The 19,621-nt window shown below is 30.7% G+C and overlaps 1 protein-coding gene, 2 long non-coding RNA genes and 1 other non-coding gene across 4 annotated transcripts; all 4 read left to right on the top strand.

Annotated features, from left to right (window-relative positions):
* Positions 1 to 433: 433 nt before the first annotated feature.
* On the top strand, positions 434 to 3,569 carry LOC108984101. The gene is made up of 3 exons (XM_035684436.1): positions 434 to 1,166; positions 2,752 to 2,800; positions 2,888 to 3,569. The coding sequence occupies exons 1-3, from the start codon at positions 1,142 to 1,144 to the stop codon at positions 3,567 to 3,569; spliced, it is 756 nt and encodes a 251-aa protein (XP_035540329.1). The 5' UTR covers positions 434 to 1,141.
* Positions 3,570 to 5,474: 1,905 nt separating this feature from the next.
* LOC108984103 lies at positions 5,475 to 6,733 on the top strand. The gene is made up of 2 exons (XR_001994968.2): positions 5,475 to 5,621; positions 6,414 to 6,733. It is a non-coding gene; the product is annotated as an uncharacterized LOC108984103 (long non-coding RNA).
* A 4,192-nt stretch (positions 6,734 to 10,925) lies between these two features.
* LOC118344340 lies at positions 10,926 to 11,004 on the top strand. Its single transcript, XR_004798113.1, has one exon. It is a non-coding gene; the product is annotated as a small nucleolar RNA snoR104 (small nucleolar RNA).
* Positions 11,005 to 16,906: 5,902 nt separating this feature from the next.
* Positions 16,907 to 18,888, top strand: LOC108984104. Its single transcript, XR_001994969.2, has 2 exons — positions 16,907 to 17,109; positions 18,446 to 18,888. It is a non-coding gene; the product is annotated as an uncharacterized LOC108984104 (long non-coding RNA).
* The last annotated feature ends 733 nt before the right edge of the window (positions 18,889 to 19,621 follow it).

Below are 19,621 nucleotides of genomic sequence, written 5' to 3'. Positions count from 1 at the left end.
ACGCATTAATAATAGCGATCCTTCGTAAAAAGTTTAATTTTGCAGCTACCTAGCTTTGCTTTTGATCAATCAATGATCATGCATACCTCCCAAACTTGGCCAGTTGGCCTATTCTGATTACGTGTTTTATCGAACGTTGAAAAGATCCCATGCCACTACCTTACGTCCCTTCTCTATCTATGATTTCCATGATGGTTTCTGGCCGACTTACTTTTAGTGATAATATCTAGATGGGCGATGCTACGGTAACCGTTCATATTTACCGTTTTGTTTTACCGTTTTACGTGGCATGCCACGTATTTAAAAAATAAAAAAAAGGCAAAGCTGATATCCTGCCCATCATCTTCTCCCGCGGCTCGTCATTTCTTCTTCAGAAGTAAAAAATCTCCAACTCCCGACAAAAGCAGAAAAATTCGGATCATTTTGGGCAAAAACTCAGCCTAGTAAACGAAACTAGGTACTTTACCACCAACATTCTTTCTCCCACCGTCTTTTATTATAACCAATATTAAAAAACTGTCTAGAGGGATCAACCTTGCAGTCCAGCCTTCAATCTTTTTGAGGCCTACATCAAAACGAGGACTAATAACGCCACAATTTTACCAGACTTGTGGTCGTCAACATACTCAAACTCTCCAATGTGACCATGCTTCTTCATAATAAGGAGGAATTTGATTATCACTTTTGAGGATGGCTTGATCATGACCTGGCGTTTCCCACACTTCTCAGCATCGTACATGCTCTTAAGAGCATCATTCAAAACACTAACTCGCACCATTGTTACGTAAAGGAAGCTTTCTCATACGTCTGCAGAAGACGAGGTGGGCGGAATGGGCTTCTCCGTAGGCTTATGCTAAGATAACAGACCACGTGAAATGCGAAGAAGGTGGGCGGAATGGGTTTCTCTGTAGGCTTATGCGAAGACGAAGACCACGTGAAATGCGAAGAAGGTGGGCGGAATGGGTTTCTCTGAAGATGAAATGCGAAGTCGAAATGGGTTTCTCTGAAGATGAAATGCGAAGTAAAAATGGGTTTCTCTGGCTTTTTGACAAAGCTTGAAGACTACGAAATGGAGGGACAATATGCGAAGTCTAAATGGGTCTCGAAATGGATTTTTCTGGCTTTTTGACGAAGCTTGAAGATGATGAAATGGAGAGACAATACAGGTAACTGTAGCATTATTATTTTTTATTTCTAAAACATACAACGTGGGCATACCACGTACAGCGGGAAGTTGGAGCGGGACAAAACGGGCGGTGGGCATGGCATTTCTCTATCTAGATATGATATGGAAAATGCTAGAGCTCCCGCTGGGAGCTCCCGCTGGAGCGTGTATTTTTTTATGTGTATTTTTTAATTCTTTTTTTATGTAGATGTTTTTAATGATTTTAAATATTTTTAAAAAATAAAAAAATTTATAATATTATTAAATAATACTTACTTAATCACGAAGTAAAATATAAAATATTTTATATGATTTTTTATTTTACTTCGTGATTAAGGAAGTATTTTTTAATAATTTTTTTTTACTTCTTGATTAAAAAAGTGTTTTTAATAATGTTCTAAATTTATTTTATTTTTTAAAAAATATTAAAAAATATTAAAAAAATTATATAAAAAACAACTTAAAAAAAAACACATACAAAAATACACTATAGCCCCAGCGGGAGCTCCTAGCGGGGGCTGTAGCACGATCCATATGATATATATGTTTTGAGAGCTGGTACGTCCACCGCTCCTTCCGGGGCTACCGTTAGGTAAAATTTTTTTTTTATATATATATATTTTTTAATATTTTTTAAAAGAATAAAAAAATCATAATATTATTAAAAAATATTTTCTTAATTAATAAGTAAAAAAAAATTAAAAAAAAAATCACAACAATATAATAGAGCGGTAAAAATAAACTATAAAAATAACATTTTTCTTATGTTTTTCAGTCCTTTCAGAACGCCCCTTCATCATTAGTGGCCCGTATCTTTAAAACAAAATACTTTAAAAATGGTCAGATTGTTAATGCTAAATTAGGGAGCGTCCTTCTCAAATTTGGAGAGATTTATAGTTAGTTTTGAGGGTGCGTTTCGATGTTAAATTGAATTGAGTTGATTTGAGTTTAGATGATAAAATATTATTAGAATATTATTGTTTATTATTATTATTATTTTAGAATTTGAAAAAGTTGAATTGTTTATTATATTTTATGTTGGAATTTAAAAAAGTTGTAATGATGAGTTGAGATGAGTTGAACTTCCAAACGATAAATCGCTACAATGTCATACTAAGTCCAGACTGTGCCTAATAAAATTGGTACTGAAGTCACAATTTCTATTCTCATAAAGAGAGACATGGATGGAAGAAAGGAGTTGATTGAAGAGGTGTTTAATCGAAATGAAGCAAGATTTATTTGTAGTATTCCTATCAGTTCAAGAAATACAGAGGATAAAATTATTTGGGGCTTTTCTAACAAGGGAGTCTTTTATGTTAAGAGTGCCTATTTTTCTAATTTAGGTATAAAAAGATAGAATTATGGCGAGTCCTCATGTGCACATCATGATCAATTTCAATGGCATAAAATCTGGAAACTTAGAGTTACTAAGAAGGTGAAATAGTTTATGTGGAAAGTTCTGGATGATCTTTTACCTACTAGAGTTAATCTTGTAAAGAAACAAATTTTAAAGTATTCTCTTTATCCTATCTGTAACCTTGAGGAAGAGACTGTTTTACATGTATTATGGGAATGCCCACCAGCAGGAGATGAGTGGGGGAATGGAGATAGTCCTGTCAAGAAATGGAGCGGGAGGTATGCTGATTTTGCAAGTTTGTGATATGATTTTCTTGAAAGATTAGATGGCGACAAATTGGATTTGATTTCTGAAATATGTTATAGACTCTGGACTAGAAGGAATCATTTTATCTTCAAGAATCAGTTCATTAGGCCATCACTAGTGCTCAAGTTAGCTGCTTCTGATATAGATTTGTTCAAAGTTGTAAGTACAGATGCAAGTGGAAGGGAAGAGAATGGTGCTGGTAGTCATGATTCTACTTTTGTTGCAAGCTATACAACTGGAGCTGGAAGAGTATGGAAGGCTCCTGCCCCCGGGTGGATGAAAGTTAATCTAGATGCTGGTTTTGACAAGATACAGCAGCATATGGGCCTTGGTATAGTCATTAGAGATTGCTTAGGTGATGTACAAATGGTGCTTTCTGCTCCTAGATCATGTGTTCCTTTTGCATACCTAGATGAGTGCTATGCATTATTAAGGGCTGTAACTTTGTGTCATGAACTGGGTTTTGAACCTGTTAAATATGAAAGTGATGCTAAGATGGTTGTAGAAGCAATCAATGCAGATAACTCAGATTTTTTATGGTTAGGACAGATAATTGAAGACATAAGGCATATTATGGCTTGGCATCCAACTTGGAAACTTTCATTAAGGGAAGAAACAAAGTTGCTCATGTTGTTGCAAAATTTGCTTTGTCTTTGGTTAATGAGTCAGTTTGGATGGAGGAGGGACAAGATGTTGTCCTTCCTAGTATTGCTTTTGATAAATCTTGGAGTTATGAAATGAAAGTTATCTTTTCCAAAAAAAAAAAAGAAAAAAAAAGAAAAAAAAAGAAGAATGATACATCCTACCAAGTTGCTTCTTTAATAAAGCCAGCCATGCACATGCATCCCTGCCCCATGACCTCCTCACTACTCTGCAGATCGTGATTGGACTCAAGCTCCCATAATGTAGTGTATGTTACACAATAGCCAAACTTTCCATTTGATCAATGAAATTCTATTTTAAAAAAATATGTATATTAATTACAATAAAAATAAATATTTATAACAAATTATTTGTAATAAAAATAATTATTTGTAATAATAATATACTCATTTTGATAAAAAAAATAACTGACCACAAATTAATAAATAGTTTTCTTCTATATATATATTTTTATATCTTTAAACATTTTAAAAAGTTTAATCTTTTATCTTCCAATTAAAGGTAACTTTTGCAGCTACGTCCTAGCTTTGCTTTTGATCAATATTTATTTTTTGAGAAAACAACTTCATCCATTGATAACAAGAACTGGTACAATTGCTTTTCTCCATATCAACTAAACTGTCTTTAACAAATAAAGCTGCCTTTCTTAAGTTGTGTGCAACAGGTTTAACCTATGTTTCTGGAATGCTCCATTTGTGACCAACTCAGCCAATTAACTTTTCTTCTCTCTTTTGATCAATATTGATCATGCATACCTCTCAAACTTGGCCTGTTCTGATTACGTGTATTATATATGGAATGATGAAAAGATCCCATGCCACCACCTTACCATTTACACGCGACAAAGTCAAGCACGAGTCCACGTGACTTGGAACGTCCATTCTCTATTCTATGCATGCTCACGACTTTACTTAATCAGACAAGCATACCACCCTGATTTCCATTATGGTGTCCGGCCACCTTACTTTTGACTTGGGGTCAACTATATAAGCCTTGGTTTTAGTGATAATATCTAGATATATATGTTTTTCAGTCTTTTCAGAATGATACATATATCCTACCAAGTGCTTCTTTAATAAAGCCAACCACATGCATGCATCCCTTTCCCATGACCTCCTCACCAGTCTGCAGATCGTGATTGGACTCGGTCAAGCTCCCATAATGTAGTATATGTTACGCAATAGCCACAAACTTTCCATTTGATCATGGAGATTCTATTTTAGAAAAATGTGTATATTCATTACAATAAAAATAAATATTTATGATAAAAATGATTATTTATAATGATATTATTCTTATTTTTTTTTTAAAAATAATCATTTTAAAAAACAAATGACCACAAATTAAAAAATAAGTTTCTTATAATGACTAGTAATAATGAAAGAGAATTAATAAAAGATCAAATGGTGTCATGATAATTAACATTAGATGGTGCTACAGTCATTGACAAATTCTACCAAGAATTTTTTCCCACAAGACCATTTGGCCTTTTATTTTTATATTTATATTTTTATATATTTTTTATATCTTTAAATATATTTTTAAAAAAATTTATAATATTATCAAAAAACATTTTTTAATCAGCTAAGAAAAAAGAGCATCCAGAAAAATGTCTTGGGACCACCGCTTGGTGGCCCAAGTATTTTCCATTAACATTAGATTTTTCTGTCTTTCTTTCTTTCTTTTAAAGACAAAACCCATAAAAATGGACAAAGAAAAAGAGTCACATGATGGACAGTTGTACTTGTACCACCTCATGATGCATGGCATCACGAACATGCATGGCATCTGATTGCTAGGTCTTCTTGCTTTCATTTTTTATTCATATAAAATTTCCAATTAACTTCCATCTTTTCTTCCAAACTAAAGGTAGCCTTTTGAAACCACTTGATCTGACTGTACGTACGTGCGTATGTATAATTATCAACCGAAAGAAATTTCCAACCACATTCACATATATACAAATTACACATGCATGGTTGTCAATAAATAGGAGTGTAGGAGGAAAGTGGCCTCTCAGCACCAATCAACAAAATGAAGGCTATCATTCTTATTTTCATTCTCTTCGCTTCCCTTCTTATCTCGTCCCCTTAATTGCAGCTCGCAAACTGGCTGATGCGAATTCTAAAGGTGAGAGCACAGTACTGCATCTTTTATATTCATTGGTCATGTCATCAGCTTCTTGCAAAGAAAAAATCTTCTTCACACTCTACTGTGTGAAGAAGTCCCAGCACACCTAAAGTGATGAGATGGAAAAAAATAAAAAAAAATAAAAAATTTCTTCACAATATGCTGCGGCTTCCAGCTATTCTCCAACATTTCTCTATTGCAAAATTCAAAAGATATTATATATTTCACATAGAAGTTGCTCATGATGACCACAGTTTTAAATATTATCCTTTTGCAGCTTTTATATAATAACAATTTTTATTTGGATTTCCCAATCCTTAATTTGTGACTAGTCGGTTAAATAATGCTTAATGATACTTACCTTTATATTTCCTTTATTATTGATTTACTATTCAGCTATTTTATTTTATTATTTTTTTTTATCTTTTCAATCTAGATAAAAAATTTCAGAACATGACATTCTTTGTGCCAATTTTTATAAAATTGGATTTATTTTTAATTAAATTACATGATTAATTAATTGATTGAATTTATTTTCTTTAAAATTATACAAGAATATCATATTTTGAAATTTTTGATCCATATCCAAACAGCAAAGAGAAAAAAAATAGCTAAGTAGTAAAGCAATAATAAAAAAAAGTATAAATATATTATTATCCTTAAATAATTTTTCATCATATGTGTAGAACAAATAAGTGTGTTTTATTTATGCATGTTCTACACATCATCATGTTAACATTGTTTATCATGAATATAAAGAGCTTATCTAGTACTTATCTTCGATCGATGCAGTAATTACTCGTGGAACCAAGAATCCCAACAAACCAGCAGTATCACCATGCGGAAAGCCTGGCAATCCTCGATATAGTTCTTGCATAGGAAAACAAAAGCCCATCAAGTGTCATCCAAGAAGCCAATATAAGCGTAATTGCAAGCCAGCTCAAGGACCTTGAATCAGTAGTACTACTTAATTATTCAAGTGGTGTGGTGAAAGTATGAATAAATAGTACCTACTAAAGTTACATGAAGTAGTACTCATCATGTAATGCTTTGAGAATAAATATTAATATTGTAATGGAGCTCGATCGATCGAGCTTGCTTCCTTTGCAGTATGGAAACATATATGTAAAATATGCTGCATCTTGTAAAATTATTTCCTCTCATCTTATCTTATTATTATAACTTTCTCAAATTTTTATATAAAATACAATAAATAACTCAATTTTTTTAATTTTTAAAATAATAATAATATTAAAAAATAATATTTTATTCAACTTTTAAATTTCATCTCAACTAACCATCTAAACAGTATCTTAATCGATATTAGGACTTAAGGCCGAGGTCGACACTCATACTTGAGCGGCCAACATACTGATCTTGTAGTAATATTTAACATTAGTAGTAAAGCCGTCTAAGCCCAAATCTGCCTGATTATGATATTCTGGTTTAGAGATTTAATTCGACGCATTAAAATTTTTAGTTTGTATACAAAAGATACCGTGGAAGACACGCTTCATATTGCTAATATGTTGGAAGATGAGGTTATTTATTAGGTAAAAGTGCATAGAAAATTTCATAGTTAATGCTTAAAGCATATTAAAATTATTATTATTATTATTTTTTGGGTACTAGTTGATGTAATAAGTTTCTAAAGTAATGATATAGTTAATTTATGTCTTAATAAGTAGACTTATAAATGAATTTCATGATAAAATAATTATCTTAGGACTTCTCTCAATTAATATAGTTACAATGACTCAATATTTCACTTCTAGCTAGCTACTTCTGTACGTGAGACATACTACTGAATGAATTTGATAATTGAGATTTCAGATATGATTTAATGATTCCAAGGCCAAAATTTCCAAAGGCATTTGGTTGGCATCATTTAATGGTGTCTGGCCGCCTTACTTTTTGACTTGGGGTCAATTATATAAGCCTTAATTTTAGTGATAATATTCTAGATATGTTCTTCAGTCTTTTCAGAATGATACAACCTACCAGGTAAAGTTTTGAATACCATATTGGAGGTCGTACCGATCAAGATACTGAAATGAAATATTTTAATATTAATATTATTTTATATACTATTTCGGAAGAATATTTCAGTACCGATACCGTTTCGATACCGATACCGTTTCAAAATAGTTTATACCTGGATACATTATATATATACAAACATTAACTATATTCTAAAATAACAACAAAATAAATCATAAACTCAATGTTCAATACTTCTCAATACAAGTTTTAAGTTTATGTTATAATAACATAAACATCAACATTATCATGATAAAATCATTTACATCACCACCGTCATAAAAAATCACTCATCCTCATCAAAAAGATAATAAAGATCATGATTTGACATGTTAATCAAAATATTTTTATCAACGTCACCATCGTCATCAACATCAACACCAACATTATCATCGTCTTTCTCATTTAGTGAGGCTAATGACTCCTCAATACTTGTCCAATCCAAATCTTCTCCATCAAGAAGCTTAAATTCTTCACACACCCATTCTTCAATCAAGTCAATGTTTTCAAGATTGATTGAATCTAAAACAACTTTTCCATTTTTTATGCTTCTGTCAAAATAAAATTAAACATAAGTGAAAATGTTAATATATTTTTCAACAGTAAAAACATTAGTATTAAAAAAATTTATGCCTCTCGCAGTTTCAAATTATAATGAACAAATACTAAGTCAGTCAAATGTTTATGCACTAATTTATTTCTCTTGTTCGAATAAATAAAATCAAATGTGCTCCAGTTTCTCTCATATCCAGTTACACTACAACATTGACTTAGTACTCGAGTAGCAAACCTTTGAAGCATCGGAACCTCGCAACTAAATTGGGTCCACCATGCAACTATAATAATAATGTAATTATAAATTATTAATTAAATACAAGTAAAAATAAAATAAGATAAAATTTAAAGTACAAAGTCACACTATTTAACAAATGATAATGATAAATAATAATACCTGGATTAATCTTATCACACCGACGGATTGCTAAAAAATGTCCAAACTCACATACTGCATTCTTATACAAGTCAAGTTCTACAATGACTTTGTCTTGATTATCTGGATCAAGTTCCATCTTCATAACACAGCTGTTGAAGCCTCTTATAATATCATTTATATCTTTAAAGTTGGGGCTAAAGTAAATTCCAGGGTTAAGAAAACAATCCGTCGCATGTAATGGATTGTGAAGCTACTTATCCCGTGTAGAATCAATGATCCTGGTGAATGGACTGAATACACTAACTTTGTTATTGCATCTTGCTTTTATGTTCTATTTGGCTCTTTCCATTGCATCATACAAGTATCTCATTGCAGGCTTCTCATTTCCGTCAACAAGTCGTAGAACACGAACTAAAGATTTACTAATTTTAACAATAAATTAACATTGAACTCAAAACTCTTTATCTTCTAAAAAGATCCCAGCTATCTTCTTCCCTATGTTGTTTTTAGAATGCCTTGATGCAATCTATTTATTATAAATAAACATTTGTTTGAATTCTTTTTTAAACAAGAGCCAGCATTGGATACTTAAAAAATTTATCGCAAATCTTGTAATTGCAGGACGACACAAATCATGACCTTTGGTAAAGTCTTTTCTCATCAATGCCAAAACTCAACCATGATTATAGATGAACTTTATTATCTTTTTTTATTTTTTTTTGTTTTATAGTATCATCAATAAGGGGAAAATGTATTGGATCAAAAAAATTCTTCAGCATTAAGTCTATGTAATGAGATGCACATGAGGACCAGTAGAAAGAGCCATACTTCTGCTGTAACTTTTTTCCTGCTGCTTTATAACTTGCATCATTGTCCGTAATGAACTGCACAAGATTCTAAACTCCAATTTCTTGAACAACCTCATCAAAAGATATTAAACAATGTTTTAACATCTTTTCTAAAGCCAGATGTATCAACAGACTTCAAGAACATTATAACTTTTGGACAATAAATTAGAAAATTGATTATTGATTGTTGCTTCTGGTTTGTCCAACTATCTGCCATTAATGAACAACCGGTCTCATTCCAAACATACTTAATTTGTTGCAAATAATCTTGAACCTCATCTATAGCCATATTTAACAAATTTACTCTCAACTCATATAAAGAATGGCTCTTGAATCTTGGCCGATGGCAGTCAAGACATCGATAGCTGGTTGATAAAATTTGGATTGAGCCTCATTGAAAGACAGATTAGCATCATATCACCAGCGTGCTACAACCATCTTTATTTTTACAATTATTTCATTTGAACAAATAGAAATCGTAATTGAAGGTTGGGTCCCAATAGTTATTCTTGGAGCAAAAAATCTAATCAATCCCCTCACTTAGTACTCAAGTGTTGGAGTTGAAGTCATACTACCAGTTGATTGACAACTAGACATTTTTAACTCTTAAAGTATAAAAAATTAACACTTATAATTAAGCAAAATTAAAAAAAGTCAAAAGAAGTAAGAAACTTAGAAAGATGAACAACAACATTCAGCATTTGAGAGGATGATAGAAAACAGAGATGAGAAATATATTTTTGTAAAAAGAATCTTGAATTTCTTATTTTTCACCCTCCTTAATTTCACAGATTTTTTTTATAATTAAACATCATGTCATCACCACCAATTTCATTAGATTTCTTAACAACATATATGGACAATTGACATTAATGCCATGTAAGATCAAATAAAATCTAACACATACGTAATAACGTATTGAATAATGAAGATAATGGATGTCCATTTGGCAGGGTGCTACCAGCCTACGATCACCCATTTGGGGATGGTAACTTTTATTAAGGAATAGAAACAGTAAACAATTAGGCTTAATCATCCACGTTCAATACTTGAACATAGATATTTTTTTTTATCACAGATTTTGCTTATAAAACACCAAGTTTCGAGTAGGATGCCATAGAAATAGTGAGATGAACTTTGCTTCGCAATGGATGCAATCAAAATTTCCCACAGAAGCGCAAGGGACATACATGGTACTATGACTAAGATTAGTACACAACATATTTGAAATTATTCATGAATATTGAATAAAATTATAGATAAAGGACTATCCATATATATTTTTTAGCAAATTTATTATAACTACAATTGTTGATTGCATCACATCTTGTTTTATTTTTTTTAAAAAATACATTGGGAGAAAATGACAATCCTTGACAATCAAACAATCACCCCAAAGCTATAGAATCATAGATACAATGTAGAATTTAAAAACAAACAAACACTATAAAAATATAATCTAAAACATCTTTATAATTAACAAAAAACTTTCTAACAGTAAACCTCTGTAGTTTCCTACTTGTAGTACTAGAGCAAGTTCTGCAAATTTCAAATAATCAAATTACCAGAGGCAGGGATACTTACAAATTACAATTCTGATTTATTTAAAAAAAAAAAAGTAACGAAAAAATCAAATTAATGAAAAATTACCAGAGACAACGGCGGACGGTGACGAGACGACGGTGTGAGCTGACCGATGGGGTAAAATTTCGGAGGTCTGGCTGCCATTTGGGACTTGGGTGCAGGGGTGCTGCTGCTGCTGACTGAAGGAAAAGGCTGAAAGTGAAAGTCTGAAATTGATTTGGGCGAAAGAAATAAAAAAAAAAAAAGAGTAAACCATAAGTTATATATTACGTGGAAGTCCGAAATTGTCCCTAGGTATTTACTGAAATTTCAAAAATGTCATCTAAGATTCCAAATAGGTAGCATAATTTTGTACTAGCCGAAATATGTGATTCTGCTGAAAAATCAAACACCGGCCAGTATACCCGGTATTTGGCCGGTATAAAATGACTATATTACCTGTATTAGACTAGTGGCCAGTACGGCAAATACTAGTCGGTACGGTATGGTGTCAAAAACACTGCAACCAAGTGCTTCTTTAATAAAGCCAACCACATGCATGATCCTTTCCCCATGACCTCCTCTGCAGATTGGTGATTGGACTCGGTCAAGCTCCCATAACGTAGTATATATATGTTACACAATAGCCACGAACTTTCCATTTGCCTTGATTATTGAGATTCTAGTTTAGGAAAATGTATATGATAAAATTAATTTATTATAATAAAAATAAATATTTATGGCGAATTATTTGTGATAAAAACGATTATTTGTAATGAAAATAAATTATTTTGACAGAAAATAATTGTTTTGATAAAAAATAACTGATAAAAAATTAATAAGAAATTTTCTTACAATGACCAGTAATAATGAAATGGAATAAAAGATTGTCATGCACATAATTAACATTAGATTTTTTATTTTATCTTTTAAAGACAAAACCCTTAAAAAATCTATGAAGAGAATGAGATTGTCTCCGGGGTGGGTTTCACATGCACTCTTTCTAACTACTTTGTTAAGCATTTACCCTTTATTATAAATACTATACTGACTTGGGTTATTACTAATTGGGTCATTATTTAGTGATGAAGATTTTTATATATATCAAGTAAATCTATGAGAGAAAGGCTCCAAATCATTGAATTTAGTAAGGAGTCTGAGATATAAAACGAAATGATCATACATAATATTATAAATGGTTAGCCCAAAAAAAAAAAAGAAAAAGAGTAAATGCTATTGAGAATTCATGAGATGAAAATTCTAATTGTACGTGCACGGTCCAAACCTCATTACTCTTGAAAAGAAATACCTAAACAACAAGAAAGTTTTAATTATATTAAGTTAAAACTTACCAATTCAGACAGTTATAATAATTTCTTTATTTTTTCGATCTACTTCTTTCTCTATATATATGGAATGCAATACGTACATGTATGATATACTCACCTTATAGTTTTGCAGAAGTCGGACGAATTTTTTGGTTGTACGTAAGAATTTAAGAAACAATCATGTATAAATTTGATGACAGCCTACATTATTTTCAGATGAAGCCCATAATATTAGAAAAAGAAAATTGGACTCAAATCCCATTTCCTCCACCGCAAACCCATTTCATCATTATTTGGAATCTGGGCCAAAGCCCACTCTATTGCTCGAGCCTCGCATAGCCTGACATATCAAAACTCTGTTATCGATAAAAGTAAATTTTTTTGAAAAAATAATTCACTGACTACTCTTAAATACTGGTACACGTCTCAATAATTTTTTAGGTAGAAATCTCGGATAGATAAGTTTTGTGTAATTTTTTTTTTTTTGGTAAATAAGTAAGTCTTATTAATAGAAAATGAGTTTTTTTTCTCCGTCTCTGCAGATCCACACAGGGGAACTGGTCTTTGCTGCCACCAGAAAGATTGCTTCCACCAAGCCAGTTTTCAAGGAAGCCATGGCTGCTAAACTGGCCATTGAAGAGGCTCTTCAAAGACTGATTCCAAACATCGTAATATTGAAGGTGATTGTCAAGTGGTGGCTGATGCACTCATGAATCCTTCCTCTTCCACATAGTGGTTCATTTACAATGTAATTTTAGATTACATCTTCCTATTAAAATCTTTTTAGAAATGGACTTCTCATAAAATTCATTGACATCAAAATCGATTAGCGCATATCTTAGAGTAATGTGTCGCAACAAACAATGTGCTTGGTTGCATACCCCTCATAAAATTACCTTCTTGTCTCATTGATTTCCATAGTGAAAAGGACCTTCTCCTTGTTTTGATAAGCTTGTAATACTTCTATTTTGTAGTTTGTCTGTAACTTCTAACTCTTTATTTCTGTAAGTTGTTTTTAATGATCAAGCTTGCTTAGGAAAAAAAAAAAATGAAAATTCTATTTGCCAAATACTACTACAGCGGCTCTACAATTATTCTTTTTTTTTTTGGCTGAATGAATAACTCGATAATTATATATATATATATATAATTATATATATACTAGTTAGGACACCGTGCGCTGCACGTATGCCCAGTTGTCTACCATTAAATGCTGCGAGATGTATAATAGACAGCAAAATATGACCAACTTCAGATAGAATCATCGTGTAAAGCAAATCATCATATTATCACAAGCAGCATATGAGTAAGAATTTTTGACTAAATCATTTCCCTTTTTATCTCATATTATAAACCCTAATATCAATGATTATATCCAATAGTATTTTTATGAGTTCCAGATAAAATAACATATAATGATAATTTTGGATCTTGTTAGGCAGCAAACTTAAGAATTGAATGCACTTAAATGAAATGTAACATCCATAAGCAAATTAAGATTATTTCTTTTACTAAAAATAAAATATTATTTTGTTAAGCTTACCAAACTCTCTTGTTTAAAAGGCTAATGTTTTTATAATATTAAAAAATAATATTATAACAATATTTTATTTAATTTTTAATTTTCATTTCAACTAATCTCATCTCAATTAGGATCTAACCTATCAAAAAAAAAAAAAGAGCAAAAATATAAGAGAACCAGATTTGATGAGAAAAACAGGAAAATAAAGAGAGAGAAATTGATAAGAACACTGTTTATCCCTTACTTATTTTCAAATAAAAGTCAATTTGAAAATAGATTTTATTCCAAAATTTTCATATCATATACCATCTCCTTTTTAAACATAACTGAAATACAAAACTTTTAAAATAATCATTATAACTTTCTCAAAATTTCAAATTTCAAATAAAATATAATTTATCCTTTTAAATCTTAAAACAAAAATAATATTATAAGGTTATAATCTAAGTGTCTTATAATATTTTAATTTTATAATATTTTTTATTTAACTCTTTCTCTCTTTCAATTATTTTTTATAAAATTTCATCTCATCTAACTCTCTCCAACATTATATAAATTTTCAGAGAAGGAAAAAATTAAAAATGTACTAATATATTAACATATTCTAGACCATATTATTTAACATTACAAATAATGTTAAATTATTGCGTTAGTTCAAAGGCAGTTTAGTTCTTAATTTAAGAATGCAAACCAGATCATTTTAATTTACTTCAAAAGTTTTCATAATTCTTTTTAATATTATTAAAACAGAAACACTATAAGAAATAATAACAATGAAAAACATTAATTTATTTAACATTTTCACACTTGGCTAAATAAAATAGTAATAATGACATATTATATTTTTAAATTATTAAGAAGTTATAATTTATTTCCTTATGAAAATTTGTAATTATACTAACCAACCTACTATTATTACTCTTAATAATTATAGTTGGATGCGCATGTTGTATATTTGTTATTTCCAAAATAAATATATAATGTGTCAGTTTTAAAATTCAAAACTATAGTGGTAAGTATTAAATAATTTAATCATATATTTTATAAAGTCTCATCCTTTATATTTTAAAAAAGATAATGATAGGGTTACTACCCTATTACTACCCAATTACTACTTATAGTTAATTTCAAGTTTTTTTTTATCATTTTCTTTGAAGTATTTTTTTAACATCCTTAATCGAAAAAATTTAAAAAATATATAATTTTATTAATAATCACTTCCTTAACCATTAAGTAAAATAAAAAATTAAAAAAAAATCAAATATAAAAAGAGTAGTAAATGAGTAGTAGGAGAGTAGTAACCCTATAATTTTCCTTTAAAAAAATTAAATAAACTATAGTACATTAGAAACTATAGATCTACCTCAAATAGTATAATTAATTTCAGGTTAATTAATAAACTATTCAATTTATCCAGAAATAAAAAAAATATTTAAGTTTATTTCTTAATAAATCATTAATAAAAGGAAAAAAATTAGATTTATACTTAAATGTAACAATTGAATTCAATATTTATATAATTCAAAATTAAAGGAAATAAAACACGATAAAGACACAGACGCTCCTATAAAAAAAAATTAAAAAAAAAAAGAAGAAGAAGAAGAAAGAGCCGCGGCTTGGATTCGTCGTGGCGGTTAACGGCGGCACGATAGAAGCTGATATTGGAAGGGGAGGAACGCCGGACGGTGGGGAAGAGAATGAGTGGGGCGGTGTTAGCCACGCCGACGTGCGGCGGGGCACTGGAGGCGACGAAGAATCGGACGGGCCGCAACTTGGATTCGCTCGTGGCGGTCAACGGCAGCACGAGAGGGGCTGAGATTGGAAGGGGATGGACGCCGGTCGAAGGGAAGAGAATGAGAGCGGCGGTGTCAAGCACGACGGCATGCGGCGGTGCACCGTAGCAGATGAAGAAAAGGACGGGGGAGAGCGGAGGAGGGCCTCGCGCGCGGGAGGAATCAGGGGCAAAATGGGAAGAATGGCAGTGGCAAAATTGAAATTTGAAAATAGAAGCAGGAGTAAAATAGAAAACAAAAATATTATACGAAAATACTGTTCATAAGCGATTGGCAGTTTATATATAAGTAGAAGTAGATATAGAAGGGAGACGGAGACCACACATTCCAAAGGGAAAAAGAAAAAGTATACACGTGAATAGACTGGGACAAGCTTTCATCATGCAGTATTACGCAATGGGGATGACGAAAGCCAATTAACTAAAGGCAGGCTCGATCGATCATGTGCATGTAGGTAGCCCACCAGCGTTAACTTTTGTTGATTTGATTTATATGATAAGTATATAACAAGATAAGCATGTCGGCCATTATGGTCTCCAAAAATCAGAGAAATCGATCAGTTGGGGCCAATCTCTACGAATCTTAATTATTATTATATATAGATCTGTACGTACAATAATCTTCATTCTTTTCACTGTTTCCGGTGGGTAAGTGTACGAACTACTCATTGATCTAGAGGGCACGAAATAATTTATATATATAGATGATATATTCTTCATAATATTATAACCAGTTTTGAGTACTATTGAATTTATTAGGAATTAGTAGGGTAAGAATTTCAGAAATCAAAATTATAAATTTGGTAATCATGAGGGATTTAAAACAAGAACTATATAAAATAAAGGAAAAAATTAATATTCCATTACGTCGGTAATCAATTAATTTTCTAGTCAATTGATAAGTCTTCATTCTTTCATTTTTCTTGATTAAAACAATATCTTTTCTGACACTCAAAGGTAACTTTTACTTTTGTTTTTATTTATTTAATAATTGTTTGCTTTGTGGTTAATTTTGATTTTTTTGATTTTTTTATTATATTGAAAAATGCGAATGATCATTTTATTTATTATTATCTTCTTATCATCTCATAATATATCATGATTTGAGATTATTTATTATATTTTATTTATAAACGTATCATCTAAAATCAAATTATGAAATGATAAGAAGATGATGAAAAAAATAATTATGCCTAATATTATCAAATGAAGAAAATCCGACCTCCTTTTATATTAAATTAAAGCGTCTAGGCCAATTAAGCACAAATTCACACTTGAATGGACCTATAAATAGAAGAGCTAGCTGGAGGACAATGGCCTCATCAACACCTACAATCTAATCTGCAATCACCAAAATGAAGACTATCTCTCTCATTTGCTGCATTCTCCTGGCTTTCCTTCTTTTCTCGTCCCCTTCAATTATGGCTCGTGACTTGGCTGCTCATGATCATGAGGCCGATGGTGAGAGCACAATTTTTTTATTTGCTTCTATTTTCATAATCTGTCATATATATATATATATATATACTCCCTGCTTGAATAAAAAAAAACTATTATTTTTAATTTTAATTTTCCCAACGTTATTATCGTTAATTTGAGACAGTATGAATTTTTTAATTTACATAGTAAACATGTTCTGTATACATAATATAGACATAATTTTTTATTATTAATTACGATCTTTTAAAAAATATTATATATATATATATATATTATCAAATTAAAGATAATCTCGAAGACCCGAACTTAATTGTTAGGTATTTTGATATATTCAGAAGCTTAACTAGAAAATTATAAATATGACAGTTCCATAACATGATGAAAACATGATCAAACGTGGGGGTTATGAAATACATGATTAAAAATAAATTTACATATGGAGTAGCTAAGATAATTAAATTTATTAAAAGTATTTTTTTTTGTACTAGCTAGTTGATGTAATAAGTTTCTGAAGTAATGATATAGTTTATGTGCTAATAAGTAGACTTATAAATGAATTTCATGATAAAATAATTATCCTAGGACTTCTCTCAAATATAGTTACAATGATTCAATATTTCACTTCTAGCTAACTACTTCTGTACGTGACACATACTGAATGAATGATAATTGAGATATAGTGATAATATCTAGATATATATGTTTTTCAGTCTTTTCTCAAAATGAACAAAATGAAGGCTGTCACATTGTTATTTGCATTCTCTTTGCTTCCCTGCTTATCTTGTCCCCTGCAATTGCAACTCGCGAACTGGCTAAGAGTGGTGAGAGCACGTACACAATTTCATCTTCTATATTCGTTAGTCATGTCTGCTTATTGTAAGATTTAAAGATATTATTTATATACATCACAAGTTGTTCATGATGGATTTTCCCAATCCTTAATTTGTTACTAATTAATGTTTAAATAATTTCATCATGTCATGTGTTTTATATATACATGTTCTACATGAAGAAGAATGATCATCATGTTAAATATATATATATATATATATATAATTATAATAACGCATACATGAACTAGTAGAGAGAGTTTTGAATTATACCTTGGTCCAGGATTCAGAAGCTAGCACCAAAAATCAAGAAAATATGTCATAATTTATTAACTGCTAAAATGAATGATCTCAAATGAACTCGTTACGTATTAGATAGGTTCAGAAATTTTACTAGAAAATAGAGATGACAGTTGTAGAATATATAATTTTATCTGTTGATGCAATTATTAGGGATAACTAATAATTTTACATTGGCTATTAAATATAAAGACAGACCTAATTGTGTAGTTATATTCATTTATCAGTTCATGCAGGTCGTAATGGTGGCCAAGCCGGGGATCGCAACAAGCCTTTAATATGCGGAAAGCCTAGTGACAATCCCGCGTATAGCAAATGCATAGGAAAACAAAAGCCCATCAAGTGTGAATCAAAAAACGTATTTGGCCGTTGCAAGCCACCTCAAGGACGACCTTAAATCAGTAGTACTACTTAATTATTCATGTGGTGTGGTGAAAGTATGAATAAATAGTACTACTAAAGTTACATGAAGTTGTACTCATCATGTAATGCTTTGAGAATAAATATTAATATTGTAATGGAGCTCGATCGATCGAGCTAGCTTCCTTAATTTGCAGTATGCATGGAAACATATGTGTAAAATATGCTGCATCTTCTTGATATGCTGTCGTGTGCCAATAAAAAGATCGAGCTGACCGACATAGTTTTGGTCAGCTTGTTGTGATCTCAATACATCAAGTATTTAACATTTTTATTTTTTTAATGTTATAGATCTATATCTTTCTTTCTACTTGGCAATATTGCAATACATAGATATATATATATATATATATATATATATTAATCATTTATATTAAAAATTGGTGCGGAAGACACGCTCTTTTCATCCTGCATGTTATATTAAAAAAAATTAAAAGTACTTGAATCTTTAAAGTAAAGCACAAGCTCTTATTACGGTGTGGAGGATAATCATGCTATTTGTCATGTACGTATACACGTAAATGCGAATGGGCAATTTCGTAGTTAATGCTTGAAACGTGCATGTATAAAGACATATATATATATATATATATATGATGTTCTACATGACATCAACATGTTAAATACATTGTTGAGACTATATATATATATATATATTGGACAGTTCATCCTCAAAATCCTCTAAGTCCAAGAAGAAAAACGACATCTTTGAAGGACTTAGCTGAATACATAAAACAGGGATATAAATATATATATATATATATATATATAGGTTCTGTTTAAGTTGCTGCTAAACCTTTAACAAGGTTAGGCATCAACGCTTCTGTTCTTTTTTGCTTACGAGATGGCAGGTTCCTCAAATTTGAGGATAGTATTCTCGGAATGATCCAATCATTCCTTTTGGAAGGACCGGTTCACTTTGATTGTTTTCCTAATTTAACTTTGTCTCTAACAGACAAACATATTTTAAAATGTTTAATATT

Source organism: Juglans regia, chromosome 1 (genome assembly GCF_001411555.2).
Source record: "Juglans regia cultivar Chandler chromosome 1, Walnut 2.0, whole genome shotgun sequence".
NCBI classification, from domain to species: Eukaryota; Viridiplantae; Streptophyta; class Magnoliopsida; order Fagales; family Juglandaceae; genus Juglans; species Juglans regia.
Note: the sequence above shows the minus strand (reverse complement) of the source record. Positions and strands in the feature narration are given on the sequence as shown.